We start from the raw sequence: 25,464 nt of genomic DNA on the forward strand, positions 1-25,464 counted from the left end.
TGGGACTAGTCGAGAGCTCAAATCAGCTGGACTCACCACCGCCTTGCACTCATCCATACCAAAACGCTTAAGGGTGTCGGCGCTGGCACATCGTCACGCTCCCGTCAGCGCTGTACACCAAATCTATTCCCAGTACGAACGCACACTTGCCACTGTCGGTCATCTCGAAGCGCTTCTTAAGATCGCTCTTGGTGGTTGCAATGAGCTCGGCCGAGCCACCAGTCATCAAAACGTCGTCTACGTAGACCAGCAGAAGCACATAGTGACCATCCACAATCTTGATGTAGAGACACGGGTCGTATGCTGAAACTTGAAAGCCGATGGAGCACACGTAGTCGTCGAAGGTCTCGTTCCACACGAGCGATGCTTGCTTGAGACCGTAGATCGCCTTCACCAGCTACAGGCAGTCGAGATCATCATCAAGTTCGACACCTTCTGGCACCATGCAAAACACAACCTCTTTCATTATGCCATACAGGAATGCTGTAACCACGTCCAGCTGGTCCAGGGGCCAGCCGAGGTACACGACCAAAGCAATGACAATGCGCAGCGTCACATACTTCACCACGGGCGAAAACGTTTCGGTGTAGTCAATGCCCTACTTCTGCTTGAAGCCTTTCGCGACAAGGCGCGCCTTGTACTTCTCGATTCAACCATCCGCTTTGCGTTTGATCTTGAACACCGATGGCCCGTTGACCGTTCGGTAACTTGGCAGCTCGGAACACATCGCGAAGTCGCATCGACTTAAGCTCGGCACGGATGGCCTTGCGCCAATGCACTTGATCAGGCCCGTTTACCGCTTCTTGGAACGCTGCCGGTTCAGCTAAATCACCAGCTCCACTGCGTTGGCACATGCTCGCCAAAATACAGGCGGAGTCGCGTCATCGTCGTCTTGATCCTCGACGTCTTTTTCTTCTTCATCGGCCACAACACAGTCATTTCGCACACCTGATCGGCGCTTTGTTTGACGCTCAAACGAGGTTTCTCGAGCACTAGCTTCCTCCAAACCGGCAGCCTGCTGTGCAGCGCGCGATCTCGTAGTCATGCCGTGAACGTTACTTGTGCGGGACTTGCGTTTCCCCGCCTGCTTGAATTCCGTTGGGCCCGCAATTTCGGTACCGTTGATACTGGAAGAGTCGAGGTCGAGATCAGAATCTGCGTCGTCTTCGCTTGGACTAGCCGTTGAAAACCCAAAGTTTGATTCGTCGAAATTGACATCGCGACTAATCACCACCTGCCCCGCCTCGATGTCATAAACTCGATACGCCTTTGACACTTCTTCATAACCCATGAACAACCCTTCTCGAGCCTTAAATTCCCACTTGAGTCTCTTTTCCCTCGGGGTTAGGACGTACGTCCGACAACCAAACACACGCATGTGCTTCACACTTGGCTTGGACTTGTACACGATCTCATATGGAGTCTTGCTTTCGATCTTGGGTGACGGTAGACGGTTCTTAGCGTAGATAGCGGCCATCGCCGCTTCGCCCCAGAAACACTTCTCCAACTTGGCATGGTGCAACATGCTGCGACCAATCGTGACGATAGTCCTGATAGCTCGTTCTGCAGTGCCGTTCGTCTGGTGCGCGTACGGAACCGTGGTCTGCTGTTCGATGCCTCGATCTTCGTAGAACACCTTGAGTGAGTTTGTCGCGAACTCACGAGCTCCGTCATGACGTACGAACTTGACCCGCTTGCCGAATTGCGTCTGTACCTTCGTGATATAGCTCTTGAGGTATTCTTCAGCGTCCGATTTGGCTCATAAGCAGAAACCCTTCATGCATCCACTGGCTTCGTCAACGATGAGCAGCAAGTACTTGCTCCCACCCAACGATTCTTCTTCCATGGGGCCGCAGATGTCAAATGAAGCAACTCGAACGTGTCGTAGCTGCGTTTTTCGCGGTTACTGGGGAACGGCTTCTGGACCATTTTCCCTTGCTGACACCCGCGACAGACACTTTGCTCACTTGACTTCAAAGGTGCCTTGGCATCCTTGATCATGCCGCTGCTGACCATCTTGCGTAGCACGCCGATAGGAGCATGGCCCATGCGCGCGTGCAAGTCAACGTACGACTTCGAAGCCACTGCGTTTATCGAGCATAGTGGTGTGCGCAGCCAGTAAAGACCGTCTACGAGATCTGCTGTAGCCACCACTTCCTTCGAATCCTTGTGCGCAACTTGCATGGTTTCACCGTCGAACACCACTTGAAATTTGCCGTTTTTGTTGATCTGCGGCACTGATAGCAAGTTCTTCTTCATTTTCGGCACGTAGAGCGCGTTGTTGATCTCGATCTCGCGCTCATCGCCGTTGGGCAGAGCCACGCGCTCGATGATGGTCCCCACGCCCTTGATTACAACGTTAGTGCCATCAGCGACCTTCAGCTCACCTTACTCTCGTTCGTTCAGCATGACAAACTTAATCTTGTCATTGCAGATATGGTGTGTCGCACCGCTGTCGACTGCCCACAGCCCATACGTACTCTTGCCAGTCAAAACTTTACATTCCAACGAAACCGCAAATGCCACGCGATCATAGCCGTGGTCGTAGTCGTCGTTTCGCAACTGGACATTGTTGGCCCCGCGTCCACGACTGTTGCCGCCGCGTCGGCCTCCTCGATTCTCATCCTTCTGCTTGGTCCAGCACTTCTCAATCACGTGCCCTAATTTTCCGAAGTAAGTACACTGGCGAGACTCCCGCTCCGTACTGAACGCCTTCGCCGCGTCTTCAGTTTTCACCGCAGAGGTCTTCTCGCCTTGTCGCTTGATATGCTCGTTCGTGAGCACCTTCACAACGTCTTGCGTCTTCAGCTCAGCAGTACTCGTCTCCAGGTGTAGCACGACGTTCTCGTAGCTCTTGGGGAGACTGCGCAACAAGCAGATCGCAACGTCCTCGCCCTTCATCTTAGCGCCGATGCTACTAAGCTTGGCGCTGATGTTGAGAGCTTCATTGCAGTGATGCAATACATTCGCGCCTTCAGATATCTCCATGCTGAAGAGCTGTCGCTTCAGGTAAATACGACCAGCCTTCTGCGATCCACCGTACAACGTCTTCAAGCGCGCCCACGCGGTCCACGCTTCCTCGCAGTTGTCGACCACGTGGTGGTAGTCCGCATCCATGTGGAGCAGCATCAATCCGAACGCGATGTTGCTCGACTTGACATATTCGTCCTTCGCACGAGGGTCCGTGAAGCTTGGAGTCGTCTCTCGGTTCACGACATGCCATACTGACTTGGTCAGGAACCCACCACGCATGTAGCGGCTCCACGTCGCGTAGTTGTCACTGTTGAGCTTGTCGATGGTGACCTTAGTTGAAACGGCTTGCGCAGAGGACATGCTACTTGGGCTCATAGCCTGATAGAGGTCACGGGTTTTAGGCAACGTTGTACTTGTGCGGAGCGAAGGGAAGAGTCACCACTCGGGGAGTAGACCGGAGCGAAGACACTTGAGGGGAAGAAGGAAGATTCCGAAGTGATTGATTTATCGGAGCTTACACAGTCCTCACTACCTAGGTCATCCAATCAATTGGTGCATTTAATCACCAACATTCTGCACTCGTCCAATCATCCTACTCGTCTAATCAACGTATCGTAATTATCACGGGATCGTGTTGGACCGGTTTGATTACCGGTTTATGGGTACTTACCGCCTGAAACCGGTACCCTTCAATACAATTCATTCTCACATTTACCTGAAGCCCCACAATCCCTCTCAAGCAAGGTTTGCGGTCCGATTCAGCCCCACTGCGTGACAAGGGCGTGTCATTTTGATAAATTAAACCTGAAATCAGACTCAGAAGAGATCAAGAAACAACATTTCTTAAGGATACCAAGGACGTCACACATTCGTGACATACTCGGTGGTACCACAGCGACAACCGCAGAGAAGTCAGCAACCGTAAAGATGTTTGCGGTGAAATTCCGCGTGACTGGCTCAAATGGATCAGTCAATCCTGAAGCCTTGCACGAAAGAAGCAATGGACGGACGAGCAGAATGCTAACAACCTCGCTGTGCTCTTCGAAGGAGATCTTGAGGTCGAGGTGAAATGGACCACACAAAACGTCGTCGACGCGTGTAAGAGCTTCTAGGAGTTATTTATCGATGTGGGACTGCTGTTGGACCCTCTGAACTTCAGTGAGGACTTAGATAACGAGCTCTGGACAAAGAAGAAGCGCCGCGACGAAAGCGTGCAAAAGTTTCCAATCGCCTAAAAGACAGCGTCCATATGCTCGACGAGCATCCAGAAGACGCTGAAGTGCTTTTAGAGATATAGCAGTGTCATTTCCTGGAACGAGGTGTGCCACAGGGCTAGCAAGACAAGTTAGCCGCTTTTTCTGGTGTGATGCACAATCACTTCAACGAGCTTGTGCTCTATCTCTCCCGCAAAGGCTGAGCAGCAAATGTCTACGCACAATACCAAAGCAAGGCACATTTAGCAACGGATGAGGCAAGAACCAGTTCCGCGAGAATCAAAACCAGGGAGGTCACCACTCGTCGAAAATCCAGACGACAGCACGCAACATAGGCGGTCATGGTGTGTACCGTAAACCCAAGAGCGACATGTAGTTTTTATTCCACAAAACAAGCCCACACAGCACCAGCGACAGCTGCAATACATGTACCAAGAAGAATGAGGGGAAGAACAGAAGAGTGGGAGCGTGAAACAAGCGCGCAACCAGAAGCAAACGAAGCGCTACCCCCTCATCCATGTCTCAGACTCCAACTTTAGTTCGTCAAGTAATAGAGAGGAGATTGAATTCGTCGGCCTGGTAGAGCGGAAAGCGCAGCCACCCAGAGATGCCTCCCCCCCTGCGCATTTCCGTAAAATTTCGACACCGCGGGAAGACTCTGAACGCTCTACTTGATAGCGGCGCTTCTAAACGCATCACCCATGAGAGCGACACTCATAGTCAACGCTAGCTGGGAAGCAAGCTGATCCTAGCCTCGCCCACTGTATTTGACACCTTGAATGAATCTGTCCCGAGAAGCGGTACATCAACGACACAGTTAACTTTTCCGCGCTCAGTGCAAACTCGGTTATTACGCATCGATTTGAAGCGATTGAGGACAGTAGAGATGCCATGGTGATTGACCATGACGTCGTGAGCGCTCTGGGCTTGATCTTGAGCTCTAAGGACAAGATCGCGCAATGGGACGAGCACAGCTACCGCCTCAACACCGGTCGGACCGACGTGAATTGCGATGCAAACGACCTGAACGAGCCGCAAGACGACGAGTTCTTCGGTGGGTTTTTGGACAGCACCGTCAATCCTGAAGAGCAGCTGCCTGATCACCTGGATAAAGTTCTCGCGCATCGATACTTGCAGCTGGTCGTGAAGCATCATCGTCTCTATGACGGTCACATGCGCTTTGATAACTGCGTCATTCCAACTACTCCGGATTACAAACCAGTGCAAGCAAAGCCGTACAGCGTAGCTCAAAGCTTGAAAGGGAAAACCAATAACGTAATTCAGAAAATCATTAACACCGACGTGCTCGAGCTGATTTAATGACTCGGAGATGCTGTCGACCGCGTTCTTCCTGGTCAAGAGTGACGGATCACTGTGTTTGCTAATCGACTATTGCTGGCTGAGTAAGTATCTACGTAATATGTCTTTCATCCATGAAATACTCATGAAGCTTGCAAAGGCCAAGTGTATTTCGACATTCGACACTTACCTAGGATATTACGTACGTCGATTGGCCTCAAAAATCTTACACATCACCGCATGCTGCCTACAGAGGGGTAAGTTTAAGTACAAACAATCCCGATGTTAATATCCACAGCGCCAGATGAGTACCAGGCATGCACGAAGAGGAGCTATGGTGATCTGGACTTTGTCATTATGGTTTTTATACCTCGGGCGATGGAATGCGTCAGCTCTTTTGATGTCGTCGTCGGTCCATACGACGAGAGCTGCTAGATATCACCCTGATTGACCAAGCTACTCGCTGGTTTGAAGTTGTTGTTCAGCCTTGCAAAGGAACTCTTACGACAGCTAAAAGTTTTGATCACGAGTGGCTGTGCCATTATCCCAAATCGCGCAAAGTAACTCACGACCAAGATGACGAGTTTACCGAATTTATTTTCAGGAGCTGCTGCGCAGCTACGGTATCAAGACCAAACTGATCACATCCAAGCCACAGACCAACGCATCCTGCGAGCGAGTCCACCTCAAAATTCTCAGCGCTGTCCGCTGTCACGAAGGAGCCGACTGGAAAAGGTCATCTATTGCGCCGCTTTCGCTGTCCGAGCCAGATACCACAGCACCTTGAATGCTTCTCCAGGCCAACTAATTTTCGGGCTAGATATGTTCTCACGTCAGCTATACTAAGTAAATTGGAGCCATCTGTCAGAGGGCAGATTCAACGCAAACCTAGCCACCAATGATCGCGAAAATACCAAGCTCCTCGCGCATAACTACAAGCCGGGTGATCAAGTCATGGTTCAGGCCCCCAAACAATTCCGGTCGCCTATTTCCGTGCTAGACTAGCCCCACTTAATGGGGGGGGACATGACACGACTTGGTGCATGGACTGAGGGATCGGAAATTAAAATGTTTTATTTTACGGAAGAACGATCACCTGCGTAATAGCGACTGCAATACAACAGGAAACAATAATAATAACTTTGCAATACAATATTGGGCATATGCGTCTCCTCAACGACTGGCGAAATCGATGGCAATCGGCGACGGAATGTGCCACCGTGTGTGTAGACGCAGAACAATGCGACAAAATGCGTAGGGCCATGCGTCCACCCGTCGAAAATGATGTCAAATGCATCGCCCATCCCCTCCTCGAGTATCAAGCCGACTTTGGCGGCAGCAAGATGCATCGGGTCCTTCAGTGTCTTCGAACTTGTAGATCGCAGGCGCGGCATCTCACGCGTGAGCAGGTCATCCACCTCGCAGAGAGGCAAGTTACGCACCACAAACCAGCGTAGCCATCTGTACAAATGGTCCACCGCCTCTGAGACGAAGCCAAAGGACTCCATCGTTCCGTTCTCCGCACGGCGAGATGTAGCCATCTCAGTAAAGTAACCGGGGTGTCTGGTGCCAAGCAGGTTGGAGTAGGGCCTGCTTGCGAGCTCCGTTACAGATCTTGCACGTGTAGCGATAGTCGGCTCCCGCTTCGAAGAAGAAAGCACAGCACTTGTGGGCATAGTGATGCTGGAGGGTTGCAAAAGGGAAAGTTGCTGGTTGTGGAAATGCTAGTAAATAGCGAAGTGATATTGAAAAGGGTTTGAAAACGAAGTCGCAGTCGGAAAGAGCGAGAATACACAATAGTTGGCCCACGTAGACACCAGCTCTTTGACTTTGTTTCTCTATATCTTCTTACTTAGTCTTTTAAGGTATTGTATTGGGTATTATTGCACAATTTTTGTATTTTTTTTTGCCATTTGCTCCAATAATAAATATTGTCCCCACTATTGTACGTATTATTGCCCAAAAAGTTATTTTTTTCCGATCCCTGATTGGTAGCAGTCCGACTGCTACCAATCACTTCCGCGAATGAAACTGGATTGCGTGAGCGCGCCAGCCATAGATTGAACCTGAATAACAGGAACCACAGATTGCACCAGGACAGCTTTATTACGAAGCAGGCTAGCGCACGGATGCAAAGTTAATTTTCAATTCATTCTCACATTTACCTGAAGCCTGACAGTCCTTCTCAAGCAAGGTTTGCGGTCCGATTCAGCCCCACTTCCAGCCAAGAGCGTATCACCGGGCAAAATGTCACGAAGGGCTGCGTGCCGGTGAAGTGCCTGCTCTTCTCTTCGGTTTACCGAACCACAAAGTGAGCTGTGTGACAGGGAGAGCAAGCCTCACCACGCATGACCGCTCTTGGTTAGCGATAGCAGATCACATAGTAAACTATGTCCGTAGTACGTCGGATAGGTACACAGCCGCAAGCCGCATTCTCCGGCGTAGGATAGGCATCAGAATCGGCTATCAGTGTCAATACCAGGTACTGTTGAATACTGCTGGGGCTTGGCATCTCACATTCGTCCCTTTAACCGGACGACGGACGAGCAAGCAATAATTGATATGGACACTAAACAGCTAACACTGTAGATTGGCAGCTAGCGCATCGTCTAATGATATGCATGCATCGGATTAAGTGTATTGTTCCGTAGTGTTCTACTACATGTACGTTTTAGGGCTTTAGTGCGCTAAGCAAATGCCGAAAGACACTACCGGTACACAGAAACATTTTACATGTATTTTGTATTTTTGCTTTTGGTAATTATCATAAGTCACATAGACATGCTCTTTTACGCATTGACCGCAGCTTGAAGCCGTCATTTGTCGACAAGACGCTGAAGTATGGCGCCTGGTGAACGCGTGGCTGGAAGCGAGGCTCGCTGCCCCAGCGTGCGCGAATTCTACGACGGTATCTTCCACTCGCCCATCTACGCGGAGCACCACCGTGTGTGCTGTAACGTGGGATTCCACCCTCGGGGACACACTCATGTTACATCAAGCGCCGCTGCTGCCGCTGCCGTCGCTAGTGGAAATGTGAGCGGAGAAGCACCTGTCAGCAAATTCCAGGCTCAATACCCTGCCGACAGGCTCCAGTTGCAGCTCTACGACAATCTAATGGACGTCGACGCGCAACATGAGGCGCGACGCAACGAGATCTTTACGATCCTGGACGTGGGCTGCGGCGCCGGCGGTGGTCTGTGTCAACTACAAACACTATACCCCAACGCTGAAATCGTGGGGCTGGACATCTCTATTCAGGCTCTGGAACGCAGCAAGGAGGCGTGGGACCAGTTCACGGAACAAATGCCCGAGTTCCAGGAGAAAAAACTGCGGCTGTATCATCACTCGTGCGAGAGGATGAAAGGACTGCTGACTCACTCGGTGGACGTGGCCGTAGGCGTGCAGAGCTTGCAAGAGGTGCAGAATCTCGGCAAAGCAGTCAATGAGATCGCCCGCGTTCTCAAACCTGGAGGCCTTCTGTTCGTTGCTGATTTTATCCCGCCTGACGTGACTGCGGATCACTTGGAACATTCGCTGCTGTCCCCCATTTCATCGGCACAGAACAAGACTCCGTTATTTGAAATCGAACAAGAACAATTGGTGTCGTACGAAGCAGCCATGGGCGCTAAGCTCAGCTCTGGTACTACTCGGGAGCTAATCCATCAGTTCACACCTCAGGAATTCCATTCAGAACTCGAGACTTTTTTCTTCGTCGAGCACTCGCCACTATACGAACTGCTACGTCGTGACCAGATGGGCTACCGCTTGCTGTGTCTGCGTAAGACTGATGAATGCAGTACGGACGAAGAAGAAGATATCCGACACATGACCAATTGGGTTGGCGACGGTGTGGACTATTCGTCGGATGAAGAAATTCAAGATGACGATGCACCCAGCTACTACCCGTATCAAGAGTTATTCCCTCAACTAGACATATTAAAGGACCACTACAACGTCATTCTGGAGGAGATGCAGGCTGTGCAACAAATGGCAACGTGGCCGTTCTGGCCGGAGAAACACTACACGGAAGGCGACAGTGAGTGGCGTGTGTTCCCGTTTTGCTACACGTTCCCAGCGTACGACGCCTCAAAGACGACGTGGGTGTCTCCCACGTGCTCCATGTGTCCACGAACGGCAGAAATCCTCAAGAATCTGCCGAACATTCGGACTGCGTTGTTCTCCAAGCTTGGCCCCAACACGACGCTGACTGCACATCGAGGCTGGGCAGATCTGGCCAATCACGTTCTCCGTGTCCACTTTCCTCTTGTGGTGCCTAGTCTACCCAACGGAGATCCGTGTTGCGCTATGGTGGTGGGTGGGGAGACCACGTACCATGCTGAGCGTGAGTTCATCGTGTTCGACGACAGCAAACTGCACTACGCGTTCAATAGCCACCCTGACGAGACGCGTCTGGTGCTGATCATCGACTTTTACCGTCCTGATCAATTACCAAGAGGTCGTGCTCGCGGAGGCCATTCTGACGAGCTGGACGAGTTCATCGAGACTTTCGGCAAGCAACCGTTGCTCGGTGGTGGTGAAGAAAGTTGAGAGAAGAAAGGAAAAAAAATGATAGAGTGGGGGAACTGACCGTGTGTGATTGAACAGGGCTGTTTGATACCCTGGACAATGTCACTCTTGAATTGGTCACCCCTGCTTAATCTTTATGTTAAATAAACCTGTCCATAGTTCGTCAATAACACCACAACGTAGTACCAGTGAGTCACGTTTATCCTCCGATCCAGTCTGACTGCAGTACGTACATCCAGGAAGCGCGCGGACGTCGGGGACGTCGGCATTGACGATGGCAGTGAGTCCGAGATTGGCGAGTGCACCTCGGATCAATCCGCAAGGGAACACCAGAAACAGCAACGCCATCTCCCTTGTCTCCTGATCTGTGGCGGCCGAGATCCCCGCCAGCCAGCGGAAACTGAAGTCTTGCACCACGAAGACTCCACGGTGGTTGGTCTGCAATTTGTCGATCTGTTTCTTAAAGATGGCGATCCAGAAGTCCTTGCACACGAATTTAATCACATCCAGTGGCTCCAGCATGCGCGGTCGGTCTCTGGCTGAGCGCTCAGCAAAGCGGCATCCCACGTCATAGCCCATGGCCTCTAGCTTGATGATGACGGCCTCGCGGTGAGCTGCCTCCTCCTCTGCGGTCGGCGTAGTCGCCGCGGCGCCCTCCACCTGCCATGGGTAGCGTTCCAGCTGCGGCAATTCTAGTTAGTGCACGTAAAGGGGCCTATACAGTACATAAACACAGAAAATGACGCACCATGGATCGCACGATCTCGCCGAAGAGCTGTTGGAAGCAACCATCCGCCACTTCCTTCATCTTTTCTCGATTTCAACTATGGCACCAGCATAATTGCTAAATATGTCATTAAAGCGGGATGTTTGTGACACGTGGCTCATTATTCAATCGTAATCCGAGAAGTACCTAGGTAGACAGACAGATCGCCATGAGCGCTAAAAGCCCCGAGGTGGTGGACGGCATGATCGACGACAGCTTGCTGGGTATCCTCATCATCCTTCTGGTGGTCATGCTCAGTACAGGCTACGTGTATATACAGCAACTACGACAGGGAGACGCGCCTCAGCGTGGAAATGCCGCTACCAACTTGGCCCGAATGGCACCGTCTGCTGGCGCGGCGTTGGCTTCAGCGTCTGAACGCGCCGCCATCTCGACTGCAGGTCTCACTGACCGTCAGCTCCGTCTGCATTTTACACTACCAATGCGCAACGGTGCTCGCACCATCACCATCAGCGGTGACGCGCTGCTTAAGACAGAGAACCTCGAGGCTCTAGCATGGACGAACGACGAGGTGCCGACACTGCTGGCAGATCTGTCCCGTGTCGGCGACGTGTATCTCCTGTGTATGGTGACGGATGCCACAAACAAGCAGAGCATGCAACGCATCCGTGAGTTCGTAGCGACGCATCCTGACTTAAAGAGCAATGACTCGACGACTGGAGGTATCAAGGCGCACAAGATTCTCTTCTGCGCGACGTCTATTGGCAAGATTGCGTTCGTGCGACAGATTGAACCTCTGGTTCATGTAGAAGGTGAGCGACATTTGCATGAATCATCCGTCTAATTGGTGGGTACTGACGAGTTTTGCTTGTGCAGTTGACGCTGCAGTCGTTCGTGACCTGGAGAGACACGTGCCGCGCATTGTGCACATCCCAACTTCACCTGAGAATGCGGTGACGTCCACAGTTCCTAACGTGATTCACGTGGGCGATAGCTTCGCCGGGTATTTCTCACTGATCAGTTCAAAAGAACGACTATAACCTGTGCCCTGCTAATAGTGCTGGTCTTTATCGAGGCTTTTGTAGATATGCATGTCTATTCTGTTGTACGTGCAGATGTTATCGGAAAAACTTTGTCGATCCGGAGTAGCTGCTCTAGTGTTTGTACGACGAGAAACAGGAGCGTGTCGATACGTCTCCACGGATGCACAAGTCCAAAAGTAGCAGGATCACCGACTACAAGCTCCGGGATTTGAATTGGCCCTGCCAGTGTCTCGATGACGCGCGAGTAGTCGAGTATATATCCAGGGAACTTCTGTCGGTCCTTGAGATTCAAATTACTGAAAGCATCCAGGAGAACCTGCCTCTGGTTAGATCGCTCATCATTTCCGCTTGAACTGGTCTCAGTCAAATTGTTGCGTAGAATGCTAACAACTTCGATGAGGGCGTTGGCCATAATTTCTCTCGCCATCGAAAACATACTTGGATCACGACGCAGGGCGTCACTGGAGAAGGTGCTGCGGCTATCTTGCAGCCAGCGTGCCACAGCTAGTTCTGTTGCTCCTCCACCTCTGCAACTGTAAGCTATCGAAGCGGAGTGATCAGCTGGCTCCCACCAGCTTCTGAGCACTCGCAGACTCTTGACAATTGCAGCATAATACTGTTTGTAGACTCCTTTTGTAGGCGCGTGGAGCAACAGCTGAGGAACTACAATCTCCTCCAAACGATGTTCGCTGTTAACTTTCTCAATGCTTTGATCATCTGGCCTTGACAATCCACGCAGTCGCAAACACGCTTGTTGCTGGAATCTCCCTCGAGACACTCCGTTCGTGCACACTCCAATGTGGTCAGTCGGTCGGATATCATCGAAGACACTAGCGAGTGGAAAGATCCCAGCGCGAATGCAAAGCGCCTCGACATCTTTAGGCTCGGCCAGTTGAACGCACGCAATGCCCTGGCGTGTGCAGGCCGCAATTACACTGTCATCGAGAGCCTCAACGCTGATGATTAGCTGGACGCAAAGCCTTTCTCGAAGGCGACGTACAAACCTCGAGACGAATAAATGCGCCGCATCGTGTGCTGTGAAAAATTCTTCGTCTGTAGTCACTGCGAGCTCGACGTTGTTAGAGCCAGCAGACAGCGAAAGGGGGCAAGTGAAGCATGCAAACTGAGTGGTGTCTCGACACCTATCGAGTATTCCCGGAGGCTGTGACGCTACCACCGATTTCTTCAGAATAAATTCGTCATTTGGAACCACGTACGACGCGTATACTGAGGGTGCAGTCATGGAAATAATAGCATCTGACGCGCACTTTAAAAATTGCTGTGTACGGCGAAACAGCCTATAGTCGGGTCTCTCAGTCGCATTGCAGTTTTTGCACGGCGACTTAGCGAATAACCATTTGAGCACTAAGTCGACCACGAAATCCACTATTTGTTCGCCAAGTAGCCCACGGAGAGCAGAAACCAAAATATTAGCACTGGCATCTCGAAACTGTTCATAAGCATCACAACAATCAGAACCACAGCACCAATCCTCCATAGCTATGACCACGTCCGCCTACCGAATGCGACGGCTCCATTGTCTGGGCATCCAGTTGAATTGGCACGGCTAATTTTAAGCCACAAATGATGTTTGGTCTCTCCATCTCGCGTTGGAGGTCCCACTTCAGCTCACCAAAAGCTCGCGACAGTCGAGCGCGACCCATTAAGCTCACATGTTGTTCTCTTCTCAGCTGCTCACTTACATGCTTCACAGCCGCATCCACCAGCAGAATAAATTCACTAGACGCGTCTCCCAGTTGCAGATGCACGCCATTGGCAGCAGTAAGCAGGAAGATCGCCAGCGGATCATTTGAATCGAGCCCGCGCTTCCACGCCGCCAGAACAGCGCTTCCTTCGCCTGTGACGATCGGTGCATCTGGAGGGCGGAACAGCAGCGTCTCCTCTCCACAAGGTCCGAAGCTTCGTCGGCAGAGCGCTGCCAAGTCCTCAGTAACACGCTCCAGTTCGGCGGCGAAGCCCATCACTTTTGTGTCGTTTCGGGCAATCGAGTATCTTTTTGTTCCGTCGCTTCTGATTGGCTGTAACGTTGCAGCCACGAAATGGATACAGTTTTGCATAACTGAGACTGGCTCGCGCTAAATGGACACCGTCGCTTAATCGATTCGAGGCATAAAATCTAACGGGACTATCTGTATTTGTTGTCTCTTTAACTGCAGTTGAGTACGCAAAGACAACGTTTAAAAGGCATGAGGTAGCTGAGGTGGGATAAAAAGCAGACAATCAGATCCCAAGCCGGACGAGAAGGATCTGCGATGAGTCAACGAAAAGAACCAAGCTGTTTTGTAGGATACAGCCTTTGCTTCGTCGATCGCGTCAGGCTTAAGCATTGAGAAGAAGGAACTCGCAGTTCGTTTACTCGCCCTTCTTACCGCCTGTCTTCGACTTGATCGTCTCCATACCCGCTGCGGCCGTGTGCTTGGCCATCTCCAGTCCTGTAGTGGACGCCGAGCGAGCCTAAACGCCCCCCCCCCCAAAACCAACCAAGCAAGTCAGATTCCTGTTCAAGAAAAGAAGACATAATCAACTATCACAATACCTTCTCCAAGGCACCCGAGGCGACGACCGACGTTCGCTCGTAAGCGCCGGTGGCAAGAGTTGACGACTTCTTGAAGGCCTCTGTCTCTTTAAGCTTTCCGTACTGCTCCTGGCTGGCCGTGGCGGCAGTGCTCAGACCGCCCGCAATTGTCTTACCAGCGTTCGAGGACTTAGCTGCTTCCAAGGCGGCACTCGACTTCTCCTTAAACATAGAGAAGGTCTGGCCCAGCACCCTGCATTTGCAACAGATAAATGAGCGTTAGCTCTCGACCCGCAACATGTTAAGGAATCAGCACTGCAAAACCCACTTAGAGGCCGTGTTGGCGCCGTTCTTAAGCTTGTCCACGGGAAGCACGTTGTTTACCGAAGAACGGTCGCCCGCCTTTGCCGATGCGTTGGATTTCTTCTCGTCGCTGTCAGAGTCAGCGTCGTGGGTCTGCGGCTGGTTCTCCTTGGCGGATGTCTCGTCCTTCTCGCCGTTGAAGATGAGGTTGTCCAAGTCCTTGTCGTCCGTCTGTTTCTGCTTGAGAGACACGTCGTCCATGGTGACTGTGTGCTTTAAGGAGGCTGCTGGAGCTTTCTCTAAGGGCGGAAATGAGTTTGGACGGGAGAAGTCGGCGGTAAAGAGCCGAGGGCTTATGCGATTGGCAGAAAAGCGCCAACCAATCGACGTCGACAAAAATATAGCTATCTCGAATTTTTGCTTCAGATGAACCCTTCCGTAGTCATAGCACTGGGAACCAGCAATTTATTTCTTGCTAAGGGTATTCTTAAAATTTAAAAGAGTCATTTTTTATTCCTGTCGGAGGGTATTCCAAGAGCAGGGATTACGACCAAAGGGTTCATCTGTACCGTCAAAATTCCTTACCGAAACTTGAGGCAGCCCTGCCCGAAACAATCTCGTGGCATGTCAGTAAACGCAAGCACTTCAGTAATACAGAAATCTGCCTGAATAAGGAACGCCTGATATAAATTAAGAAAGAGATTGCATAAATTGACAATGCCTCGCTAAAAACAGACTATGATGTGCATGTATTGAATTGAGTTAAGATAAATTGAAGATTCGGATTTTGAAAGAGATCGGCAGTGCTGAATCGTGGAAGCGCTAACTTAAGACCATACAGCCTCGCACCACAGCAGTGCAGCTGGCTGGTCGACGCTGTACGGGCTGTCGAGGCCTTCGCGTAGGCGATCCAATGCGAACATCATTTTTGCGATAAGATGTAGCGTTTAAATGCTATTGATGATCCCCTCAACACGGACGTTGCTTAGAGAGAGACCAACCTCTGCGCCTTCTTGCGTACAGCCTTTTCCACAGGCCGTCCGCACAGCACAACACTTGATTTGAGTATATAGCATATTGTCGTTTTGCCAGGGGCCGTGACAGACTAGGTGAGCGAGCATCCTCTACCTTCTCGGACCAGGTGAGACGGAGACGATTGGAGGACATTGGGGTGCTGAGGACGCAGTCAGCTAGTGAGCTTGTATGTAAATGTAGGAATGAAGCTTGGCTCGTAGGGCTTGAAGCGAAGGAGGATCAGCTACTGCGCACCATTTTTTTAAATTGAAATCAAAGTCAGTGCCTGGATTGTTTGTTTTGTCAGTACCTTGCCCATCACTATCCCATCTCCCTAAATCTTTCCCGACTATAAAAAATGCGAGGTTATTAGTTGAAACCCCGTTCCTTATTCAGGCAGATTTCTGTACCCGGATGATCTTTTGCGGGTTATAGTAAGTGTAATTAAATTTAGATTGTGGCAGCGAAGAAAATTCTGATAAAAAAACAATAAGGGTGTTGATTTGGTGGTTCAAGCTAACAAAAGCGTCAATATTCCCAAATCGAGTGGCTTGATGTAAAGCCATATCGACGGCTTCTGTACACGTGACTCGTCGATGCAGCCTTGAGGTTGGTTTCAAAGTACGCGTCATTGAAAGGCACGTTTACATAATCGCCAAAGTCAGTGTTTTGCAAGGCCTCGCGAGCCGCGTCGGTCAGTTGGTCCCACTGGATCAGATCCTGGAACTCTCCTTCCCCATAGAATTGAAATATGGTGTGCCATTCTTCCCCACCTTCCTCATCGTACCGCAGCTTAGCCGTGATGCCATCGATGATGTCTGAGCTCTTGGGTGGCTTACTGATCACGTACCGAGTGCCATACGTCGACGCCGAGGTTGCTAGTATCGTCGGTGCAGCTACAGCTGGATTGTTAAGCCACACAACTACATTCACCCAATCGTGCCGAATACCCTTCTTGGCGAGGCCACCATTCTGTATGTCTTTAGGGAAATACCATGCGTACATGATGGCCCACCTGCCCTCGTACCACGTTGATCGGCTATACACCTGCGACCCCAACTCGGAACCTTCACAGCCACCGTCAGGCTCCCCTGTTCCTTTCAAGCCGGCACTAGTTTCGCCAGCAGCATTCACGGCAGGGTACGGGTGACATCCAGACATCACTGCAAGTGAAGGCTTGAACTTGACGGCAGCCTTCTCGACGTCGGTGATCGGTTGGGGCTGTGCGAATGGCTGAACCTTGTCATGATCGATCGACGCAGCTCTGATGCTAGCGAGGGCGGCAACAGCAAGTATGGTCAGCACCTGCATCATGCTGTATTTCAGTGTGATGTGGTGGTGTTTGGTAGCCGGAAGATTGCGGTTTGGCATGGGCACGCCAAACGCCCGGTTCGATAATCTCTGGATTTGCTGCCGTTTGGACATTAAACTACGTACATGTAGTATATTTTTAAAAGTTTTTAGTGGCCTACAATTAAAAAAAATAAGCGCAAATCATTCATAGTTACAAAGAAGTCAGGTGAAAGATGTGTTGATCGTTTTCAAGGAAACAATCAGCACATCTCTTATTGTGAAATTTGCCGTTTCGGTCCTTTTCAATGAGTTACTCGATTTCAAATTTCCAGTTTTTTTAAACGGTACTTCCCAAATGACGAGTCTTAATTCTACAGACCATAAGTTACCGTTTAGAGCATCTCCAGCGGCAAGTCTTATCCTAAGGCTTAACGGCGACGCTTCGGGAGTGTTATGACCTGAGTTTTAAAATAAGACCCACGAGTCTCTCCGTTTTGCCAGCAGGAAGTCTTAATCAGCAGTCGTAATTACCCCCTGAATCTTCTTCCAGGTCGATGTCGCTCCCACCGTGGATGTTGGGGGCTATGGAGAACGCAGACGACTCGGATGACGAGTACTTTCGGTTGTTTATCCTGCCAGAGGCGCAAACAAAGACTAAGCGCAAGCACGTAGGTTCAAAGCCGGGAAAGCGTGCCGACAAGGAGCGAAAACGATCAAAGTGGGGGGGAAGAGCTTATGTCAGACTACTTCGGGGACAATCCAACCTATGATGCCCGTACGAGATCATATTTTTAATGCTATTGCGTACACATGAGAATGTGCTGATGTGCTGTACTGACGTAGGAGACTTTCGACGGAGGTTTCGAATGCGTCGTGAGGTTTTTGAGTGAGTTGTTTCCGCTCTTGTGGAGGACACTGAAAGCAACTATTTTACACAGAGACCCGATGCTACTGGTCTTCTAGGCTTTCTACCAGAGCAAAAGGTAACTTGTGCCCTACGTATGCTCGCTTACGGTGCATGTGCGGATCAACTTGATGAACTGATACGCATTGGCGAATCTACGGTACTCGAGACAATGGAAAAGTTTTGCAGCGCTGTGATGCGTATTTTTGGGCCTGAATACCTTCGAAAGCCGACTCCATTTGACGTTAAGATACTTTTAGCAGAAAATGCTGCTCGTGGGTGCCCTGGGATGATTGGAAGCCTAGATTGCATGCATTGGGCGTGGAAGAACTGTCCCGTAGCGTGGGCAGGAGCTTTCAAGGGAAAGGAGAGGGCCAAAACGGTAATCCTAGAGGCTGTGGCGTCGCAATCTCTCTGGATATGGCACGCATTTTTCGGGACGCCAGGCTCTAATAACGACTTAAATGTTCTGGAGCGCTCACCACTGTTAGACGACTTGGTAAACAGTGAAGCCCCGACTGTAGCGTTCAGTGTTAATGGTGTAGTGTATGATCGAGCGTACTACTTGACGGATGGTATTTACCCAGCTTGGGCAATTTTCCAGCAAAGTATCGCTGAGCCAATCAACCAGAGGTATTCGAAATACAAAACAGTTCACGAAGCGGTTAGAAAAGATATCGCACGCGCTTTTGGCGTGCTGCAGCAGCGCTTTCGAATTCTAGCTGTACCCTGCAAACTTTGGAGTGTGAATGCGATGGGATCCGTTGTGATGACCCTGATCATTCTCCATAACATGATCATCGAAAGATGAAACTGGCGACAGCACCTTGAACAACAAGTATTTGTACAAGGATGGTTGGGTAAGCCGGCACCACCAACACAACATGAAACATGCCCAGTCACAAAAATTATACAAGAGCTGCTTGCCGTGGAAGATGAAAACTTGCATTATGCTTTAAAGAACGACCTGGTAGAAAACATATGGCAAATGTTTGGAAATTGTGAGAAAGTAGGTCGTCGTAGACGCTGACGCAGCTACAACATCGCCGATGCTGGAAAACTGGCTTCTGTGCTCGGGCTAATCTCTTTGTCGGATGAGCTCTGTGGGCTTCCCAACAGCTGATCGATCGATCCTTGCGCAATGAAAACCTCGCTGGTTCCGCGAGAGCCACTTCGATTCTCTTCATGCTCGGCCAACCTGGTGTTATGACACCCAGCAGCTTCACGATCTGCAGCTCGTAGCTGCGCAAGAATAGTTTTGCGGCGGAGAGCAAAGTACTCTTTTGACTCCTCGCTGTCAGGTGATTGCATGAATAGGCTGAAGTGAAGTTGCTGCTCTAATATATCTGCTTTCTTTTCGGACGCGGCGACAAAGCGCATGTGGGCATCGACGGGTAAGTTGGTGTCATCCCGAGCCTTCTTCTTCTTGGCCGCTTTCTGTCCCTCTGGACGCGCAACCAAATCACCGTCACCCGACTTGCGTTTGTTGCCAGCATGAATAGAAGTAGTCAATTTCCCGGTCCACTTCGGCTTATCACGCAGCTCCTTCCACGCCGCCAGATACTCAAACGGATGTTTCGTGCGCTCTTCGTATATCTTCGCCGTGTTCTCGACGTACATCGGCTCACTCCAACCCGACCGTGGTTGGCTCTTTAGCTTAGTAAAAATTCCCTCGAACTTTGTCACTTCAGGAAGAAGCTTCTTCCACCGGCCTGCTATGGCTGTTGTCGAGCGAAGATCGGCGTCAGGACCGACGTTCTTGCACCACTGCTGGTAAACACGCTCAAAGAATGATGCCTTCTTCTGACCTGCACCACGGATTGGGTCTTCTGAAGTCGCAAGCCATGCAAGACAGAGCTGCACAGTCTCGTGCTCGCTCCACACGGAACCCTTCTCCATAGCTCTGTGATCTTCCCAGCGACGATTCGCGTCTGCAGCGATAAAACTCGAGTCTTATTTTAAGCCCGGAGTCTCATCCGATAGGACCTCGTGAAGTTAAGACCTGTGTTAAGACTCACCGCTGGATGCTTTAAAACTCGTCCGAGGTCTAACCGTGCTACTTTTAGGATAAACCCGCCTTTAAGACCTGCCGCTGGAGATGCTCTTATCGAATTTAAGTGGATTCTTACTAAAAGCAAGTCTTTTACGACAAGTTGATAACGCAATCGTCATTCCAGACGTAACCCGGGCACGTTCGTTTGTAAGCATGTCTCTTTTTCTGAGACGCAAATTGGGAACTGAGCTCTAAGCTTGCTGCCCTAGTTGAAGAAATGAGAGAAAACAAATTCTCCAACATGTAGGAAACAAACGTCAAAGTTTTTTCTCAGCTGCCAAATACATGTACAATCGATTGGCGTCTCAAAAAAAAGACGGTGGAGCAGGTGTTTTTCTTAACATCTGATGTTAAAACTGGAGTGTCATAAACATAAAAAGTGTGCATGTAATTCAGGATCAATTTTCATTAACAGTAATATCTTAAAAAATATATGAGCTGTACAGAGCTGATTAGTACCTGTCAGAGCAGCCACATATTACTAATTTCATTACTTTTCCAGTAAAAGTTGCAAGTTTTTCAAAGCAAGATAAAAATGCATCGTCTCTGCGATGGAGTATACGCAATTATCTGAGATAAAAACGTTTATATTCACTCTCGTAAGCTGATATTCACCCCGTATTGACTGTAGAGTTCATAATTCGAAAACAGTAGAGAGATACTTTTAACTGTCTGGAAATAAATGGTCACATATAATCAAATGTTCAAACGTAACATATTTAAAAGCATGACCTTATTCGGATATATTTGTGTACACATACAAGTATGGTATCATCCTCACGGCAATTAGCGTACACAGATTGATAAGGGGACTACACTACAAAAAATAAAAAGCACATGCAAATACATATACGATGATTAGTCACTTAAATCTCATTCTACGAAATTTGAAGATTTAATCTAGCTCCTGGTAAGTACGCTGGCACCGCAGCAGACAAGATAATAATCTAATATGGGCGCAGTAGCCGTCCCAGCATACAAATACTTCTTACACTCTATGTTCTGGGAGTACCAGTCATACCGCAGAGACCACAACAAGAGGAGCTTGACACGATTGGTCCCTAGCAGTGCCAGCACAATAGTAAGAAAGGTCGATGCAGAGGAGCGGAGAGCAACTGTTCCGAGCACTCTGACCACTAAAACCACTTGCAGGGAGACCGCTACCGCAGACCGAAGAGGGAGAGGTACTTCCGCGCCAAAGGCTATGACAACGACGATGAAGATGAAGAAAGCGAAAGAGACACAAGCGACATGAAAGACAAAGCTCGTGAGTTCTTCTCCCTATACTATCAAGAGGGTAGCTACTTCCGTGACGAAAGCTCTACCTCGTCGTCCGAGACCCAGTGGGGATGGCAACGGGCCAGGGAGCGTGGTTTTACCTCAGTGGCGACGGACGTCCAGGCGCGGCGAGGCCGTGCAGGACAATGTGTCGGCTGCTGGCTTCACGACATGGAGAGGATAAACGTCGCTTTGGTGTCAGGAATGCTGATTCGGCGCGAAACCTGGACGTGTTTGTGTCTCGCTTCTGCGGCGGTGCAGCTATCGCAAGTGGTGTCACGTTAGTGCAGACGATCCCACTCTAGCTTGGTGGCACCACAATCTCCGTTGGTGTCCGCGGAGGCTAGAGGGCAACGAGCGCCAGACACTGTTACCCGAACGCAGCAAGTCGTGGTACCACAACAAGTCCAGTACGATATCACATCAGTGCAAAAACGGTGTGCTTTAATGCCGCATATTAGTTCATCAACCGAGTAAATTCTACTACCCGTGTGCGCGTGATGTCATCACATAGGATATGGTACCCCAGATCAGCCGTGTGCGCAGCATTTTAAGCGGACGCGTCCTGTTCTTTCTATCATAATCCGTAGCAATGAATTGAGTTCAATATGCTTACTGAATCGTGCTTACTGGTACTTAAGTACTGTAGTGCAACGAGAGAAAAGGTATATTTAGTGTGTGCGTGTTTCTTAAACTGAGGTATTATAGACCTTTCGCCATCAGCAGTATTTACTCTTACACATCGTCTTAAACAAAACCGCTGCACGTTCTGCCCATCTGAGGATAGCGCTCTGCAGAAACTACAGCCTGCAGAATGATTTCCCCACATCTAAATCGCCCACCTGTCCTGTTAAGCTATGCCACCCAAAGAGAAGCGTTGCAACTTCACGGACGAAGATGACCTTGCGCTGCCGCGCCAAGCAGCATATGGTCGGCCCTTTTAATGTGAGCGTGAATGGGTCATTGCTTCTTGGGACGCCGTGGCTGCTACACTTGTCGGCGACTCAGGCTTTCCAAGAGACAAGTTATCAGGAAAGCATGCACAGGCACGCTTTGACAAGCTAATTCAGCGCAAGAGAGATGCGAACACGGTGGCATCGGGGGTCGCAGAGAAAGAAACTGAAGCTGATACGATCCTTGACGAGCTCATCGAGCGTTGATGGTCGTGCCGCAGTGCAGAAGTCTCAAAACGACGCAGTCAAGCGAAAGCGAGACGAAGATGAGGAAGCCTCCCAAAACGTCCGTCGCCTCGCCATGCAGCGTCTTCGTGACGAGAGTACGACGCCACCACGAAAGCGCAAGGAGGAGGAAATGAGAAAGTTTGCACTACAATTAAAGAAGCAGAAGATCGAAGCGAGAATAGAGGAGCGGGAGGCAAAAGCTGCTTAGCGCGCCGAAGAACGACAAAAGGACCGCGACTTTATGCTTACATTGGCAGAATTGATTGGACGGCAGATCGCTGGCATTGTCAGCGCTAATCGTTGTTAGAACACGCAAATAACACGGAAGGGTGGTAATTTCCTTTATGCTTTTCAGTATTCTGCCAATGTAGGGGTACCAGTCCAACATACTGACTGATCTGGTTCCCACCTTCCTGGCAACAATGGCAATTGGTGAGCAGCATACTTACCGAGAAAAACTTACCAATAGGTCCCACTCGTTGTTTTAGTGACTTTTTGCAATCAATAAATGCCCAGTAACTTTTCAAATGCGCGAGCTTCCATTCCACCGATTCTCGCACGGAGCTCATTCTTGCATTACAAACCTGTTCCGATGCCAATACACTTGTATCTTTGTAACCCGATACGATGTACTGTTGGGTAGGGTACGCTGTGTCGCCGTACAGCGCGTAGCCTCTAAAGATGTCTGCATGCGTCTTAAAAAAAAACCACCAGCTTACTTTCGTACAGCAGCATAACGTCGTGGAATTTACCTTCTATGGGCCCCCAGAAATGGATAGCGAGGCCATCCGGAACGACAGCAGTTTGGTAAGTAAGACAGTGACCTCTATTCTGGTCCAAATACACTTGTTTTGCAGGTTCTCGCGGTGTCCACGCCGCGATGAAGGACGTGAAATCGCAATTTTGGTTCCGTCAATAAACCCTAAAACCGTCAATAACCCTCAAAACGTTGGACATTGGCGCACTGCGAGCCTCAACAGCGTTAGCATAGATAGCGACACTGCGATGACACAATCCCTTATGGAAGTAGATCAGAGTGTTGTATCTATCAGTACAAAACTTTCCAAATACAACACTAGTTATAGTTTTAGCATGCTAAAGCATATTGTATACTCACGCACTCATCTGAGAGAATATCCTGATTGTACCCTCTGCATTCCCTTTCGTGACATAAGAGCCTTGTCCAAATAGGAAATCGTTTTGTCTTATCTTTTCTTAGCCCTATGAAAAACGAGGTGCCTTAATTTCCGCTTTTTAAAGCGACAAAAAAATTGATGTAGCACCTATTTCTTTTGGACAGCGACGGTTATTTGAGAAATGATGCAGAAAAGGAGGAAGTTGCTACGGGCATGAAAGGCGCATACAACGGTGATCTGCGCTCGTAAACACCACAGTGTCGTTGGGGGGGGGGGGTATAAGGACTAGCAGAGAGCGCCTACAGTCCGCATGTGATAGCAGGATTCAGCTGTAGTACAGCGTCGATCTTCATAAACGTTACACTACAGTGGCTGCAGCCATCCTTTCAGTACACACACAGGATCGCGAGATGGAAGCGCGGGAAGAGAAAAAGCGCATAGCCTCCTGGTTCGCGAGGTACTAGCACTACTGCACGACCCCCATGACATCCAAGTTTACGCGTCCAAAGCTGGACCTTCAGCTCATGTTTTCTTAGCCATTACGTGCCCTTGCTATAAGCCAGCGCCTCGACGCCCTCTGTATGTGAGCTGTGTTTTGCACTTTCACGTGAGGATGACGCCACGCTCGGCGCAGGGCCTCAGCCAGGGCCCTCACGTCGCTCCGGTGTCGACACCGATTGGAGATCTTTCTTCAGATACAGCCTATCCGAGGGGTTTGTATGAATTTAGATAGGTTTATTTGAATAAATAGATGTGGCGCTTGGACCCACTGTCAATTTATTTGACTTAAAAAATGAGCCAAAAAATAGATCGCTTATCTACTTGGACAGCGCTCTAAGAGTGCCTAGAGCGCTGTTAACGTGTGTTTGAAAGAGAAGGAAACGGATCAGGTCGTCAAAGGGCGCCTGCTTGATTTGCAAGAGTTCAACAGACTCTGCTATGTCTATAAGACAGTCGACAAACTGTACGATTCGTGATCATCCTGCTTACTTCAATTAAGATGTACGCATCTATCACGATCAGGGGCTAATGGTAACCAAATATCATATGATTTTTGATACTACTAGTACTATCTACGATATTAAATATTAATAGTAACTCAGCTTTTCAAAAACTAACATATTATTTTAATATTTACTCATAGATTTAAAAATATTACATACTAGATGATATTATATGATATTGTTCCCGCTTAAATACGTTTCTAACCACATTACCCTCTGACTCCCAAAAGAACTATTTCGGTCGGGCTCTAAAGCAGCAGTAGTGATGGCAGGCTTTTAAACTGGCGAGTATTTTCTCTAGTATTTTATTGTGACACAGACAAAGCCGATCAAGATGGAAAACTGCAAACAATTGCAGTTCTTTGAAGTCGATAGAGCAAAACAAGATATTTGTTCTTGTTATCTGCCGATAGCCTCGTCCTGATCGTGCGCCTCATAAACCCGCAGCCTGTGACGCTAGATTAATGCGCTCAGTTGTACCAACACACCACACCAACCTTGCTGTCACTCTCACAATTGTCGTTTCCCTCACGTTGATTAGTAATACTTCAGCTAGTCGAGCTTTAACGACATATGATTGGTGGATTAATAACGATTATGCAATCCTTAAGAATAATAATATCGGATTAACTTATATTAAGATAGGATAAATATCAATTGGTCGAAGAAGAAAATATTAGGCTTTTTTTACATTAACTGGTCTACCAGGCGATGTTATCACTATAACAACTTCACCGATTTGAGAGCTATCATTAACTTCTGATCACGATGTATCATGAATGCGTCATTAATGATTTGTTACAAGATATGAAACCAAACAAGTACAATGGTTTGTCTTTAGGCTACATGGGGATCCCTTTATAAAATAATTATATTGGAAATGTATGGTATATTTAGATAAGGTATTAAAAGGGTTATGTACGCGGGTCAGCGGAGTGTTAGAAATGCTTATACCATTTACGGTAAACATCTGTGGCAC

The 25,464-nt window shown here is 49.3% G+C and overlaps 5 protein-coding genes across 5 annotated transcripts; 2 read left to right on the plus strand and 3 right to left on the minus strand.

Annotated features, from left to right (window-relative positions):
* Positions 1 to 8,327: 8,327 nt before the first annotated feature.
* On the plus strand, positions 8,328 to 10,034 carry PITG_00952 (uncharacterized protein; the record flags this gene model as incomplete). The annotated part of the gene is made up of 1 exon (XM_002909443.1): positions 8,328 to 10,034. The coding sequence occupies one exon, from the start codon at positions 8,328 to 8,330 to the stop codon at positions 10,032 to 10,034; it is 1,707 nt and encodes a 568-aa protein (XP_002909489.1).
* Positions 10,035 to 10,130: 96 nt separating this feature from the next.
* Positions 10,131 to 10,821, minus strand: PITG_00953 (trafficking protein particle complex subunit 6B; the record flags this gene model as incomplete). The annotated part of the gene is made up of 3 exons (XM_002909444.1): positions 10,131 to 10,162; positions 10,247 to 10,673; positions 10,762 to 10,821. The coding sequence occupies 3 exons, from the start codon at positions 10,819 to 10,821 to the stop codon at positions 10,131 to 10,133; spliced, it is 519 nt and encodes a 172-aa protein (XP_002909490.1).
* Positions 10,822 to 10,915: 94 nt separating this feature from the next.
* PITG_00954 (uncharacterized protein) lies at positions 10,916 to 11,780 on the plus strand (the record flags this gene model as incomplete). Its single annotated transcript, XM_002909445.1, has 2 exons — positions 10,916 to 11,552; positions 11,617 to 11,780. The coding sequence occupies 2 exons, from the start codon at positions 10,949 to 10,951 to the stop codon at positions 11,778 to 11,780; spliced, it is 768 nt and encodes a 255-aa protein (XP_002909491.1).
* Positions 11,781 to 11,835: 55 nt separating this feature from the next.
* On the minus strand, positions 11,836 to 13,933 carry PITG_00955 (uncharacterized protein; the record flags this gene model as incomplete). The annotated part of the gene is made up of 4 exons (XM_002909446.1): positions 11,836 to 12,446; positions 12,531 to 13,081; positions 13,127 to 13,233; positions 13,304 to 13,933. 4 exons carry the CDS (start codon positions 13,763 to 13,765, stop codon positions 11,836 to 11,838), a joined length of 1,731 nt encoding a protein of 576 aa, XP_002909492.1.
* A 2,231-nt stretch (positions 13,934 to 16,164) lies between these two features.
* PITG_00957 (NPP1-like protein) lies at positions 16,165 to 17,061 on the minus strand (the record flags this gene model as incomplete). Its single annotated transcript, XM_002909447.1, has 1 exon — positions 16,165 to 17,061. One exon carries the CDS (start codon positions 17,059 to 17,061, stop codon positions 16,165 to 16,167), a length of 897 nt encoding a protein of 298 aa, XP_002909493.1.
* Between the last annotated feature and the right edge of the window lie 8,403 nt (positions 17,062 to 25,464).

Source organism: Phytophthora infestans, genomic scaffold, assembly GCF_000142945.1.
Source record: "Phytophthora infestans T30-4 supercont1.1 genomic scaffold, whole genome shotgun sequence".
Lineage (NCBI taxonomy): Eukaryota > Oomycota > Peronosporomycetes > Peronosporales > Peronosporaceae > Phytophthora > Phytophthora infestans.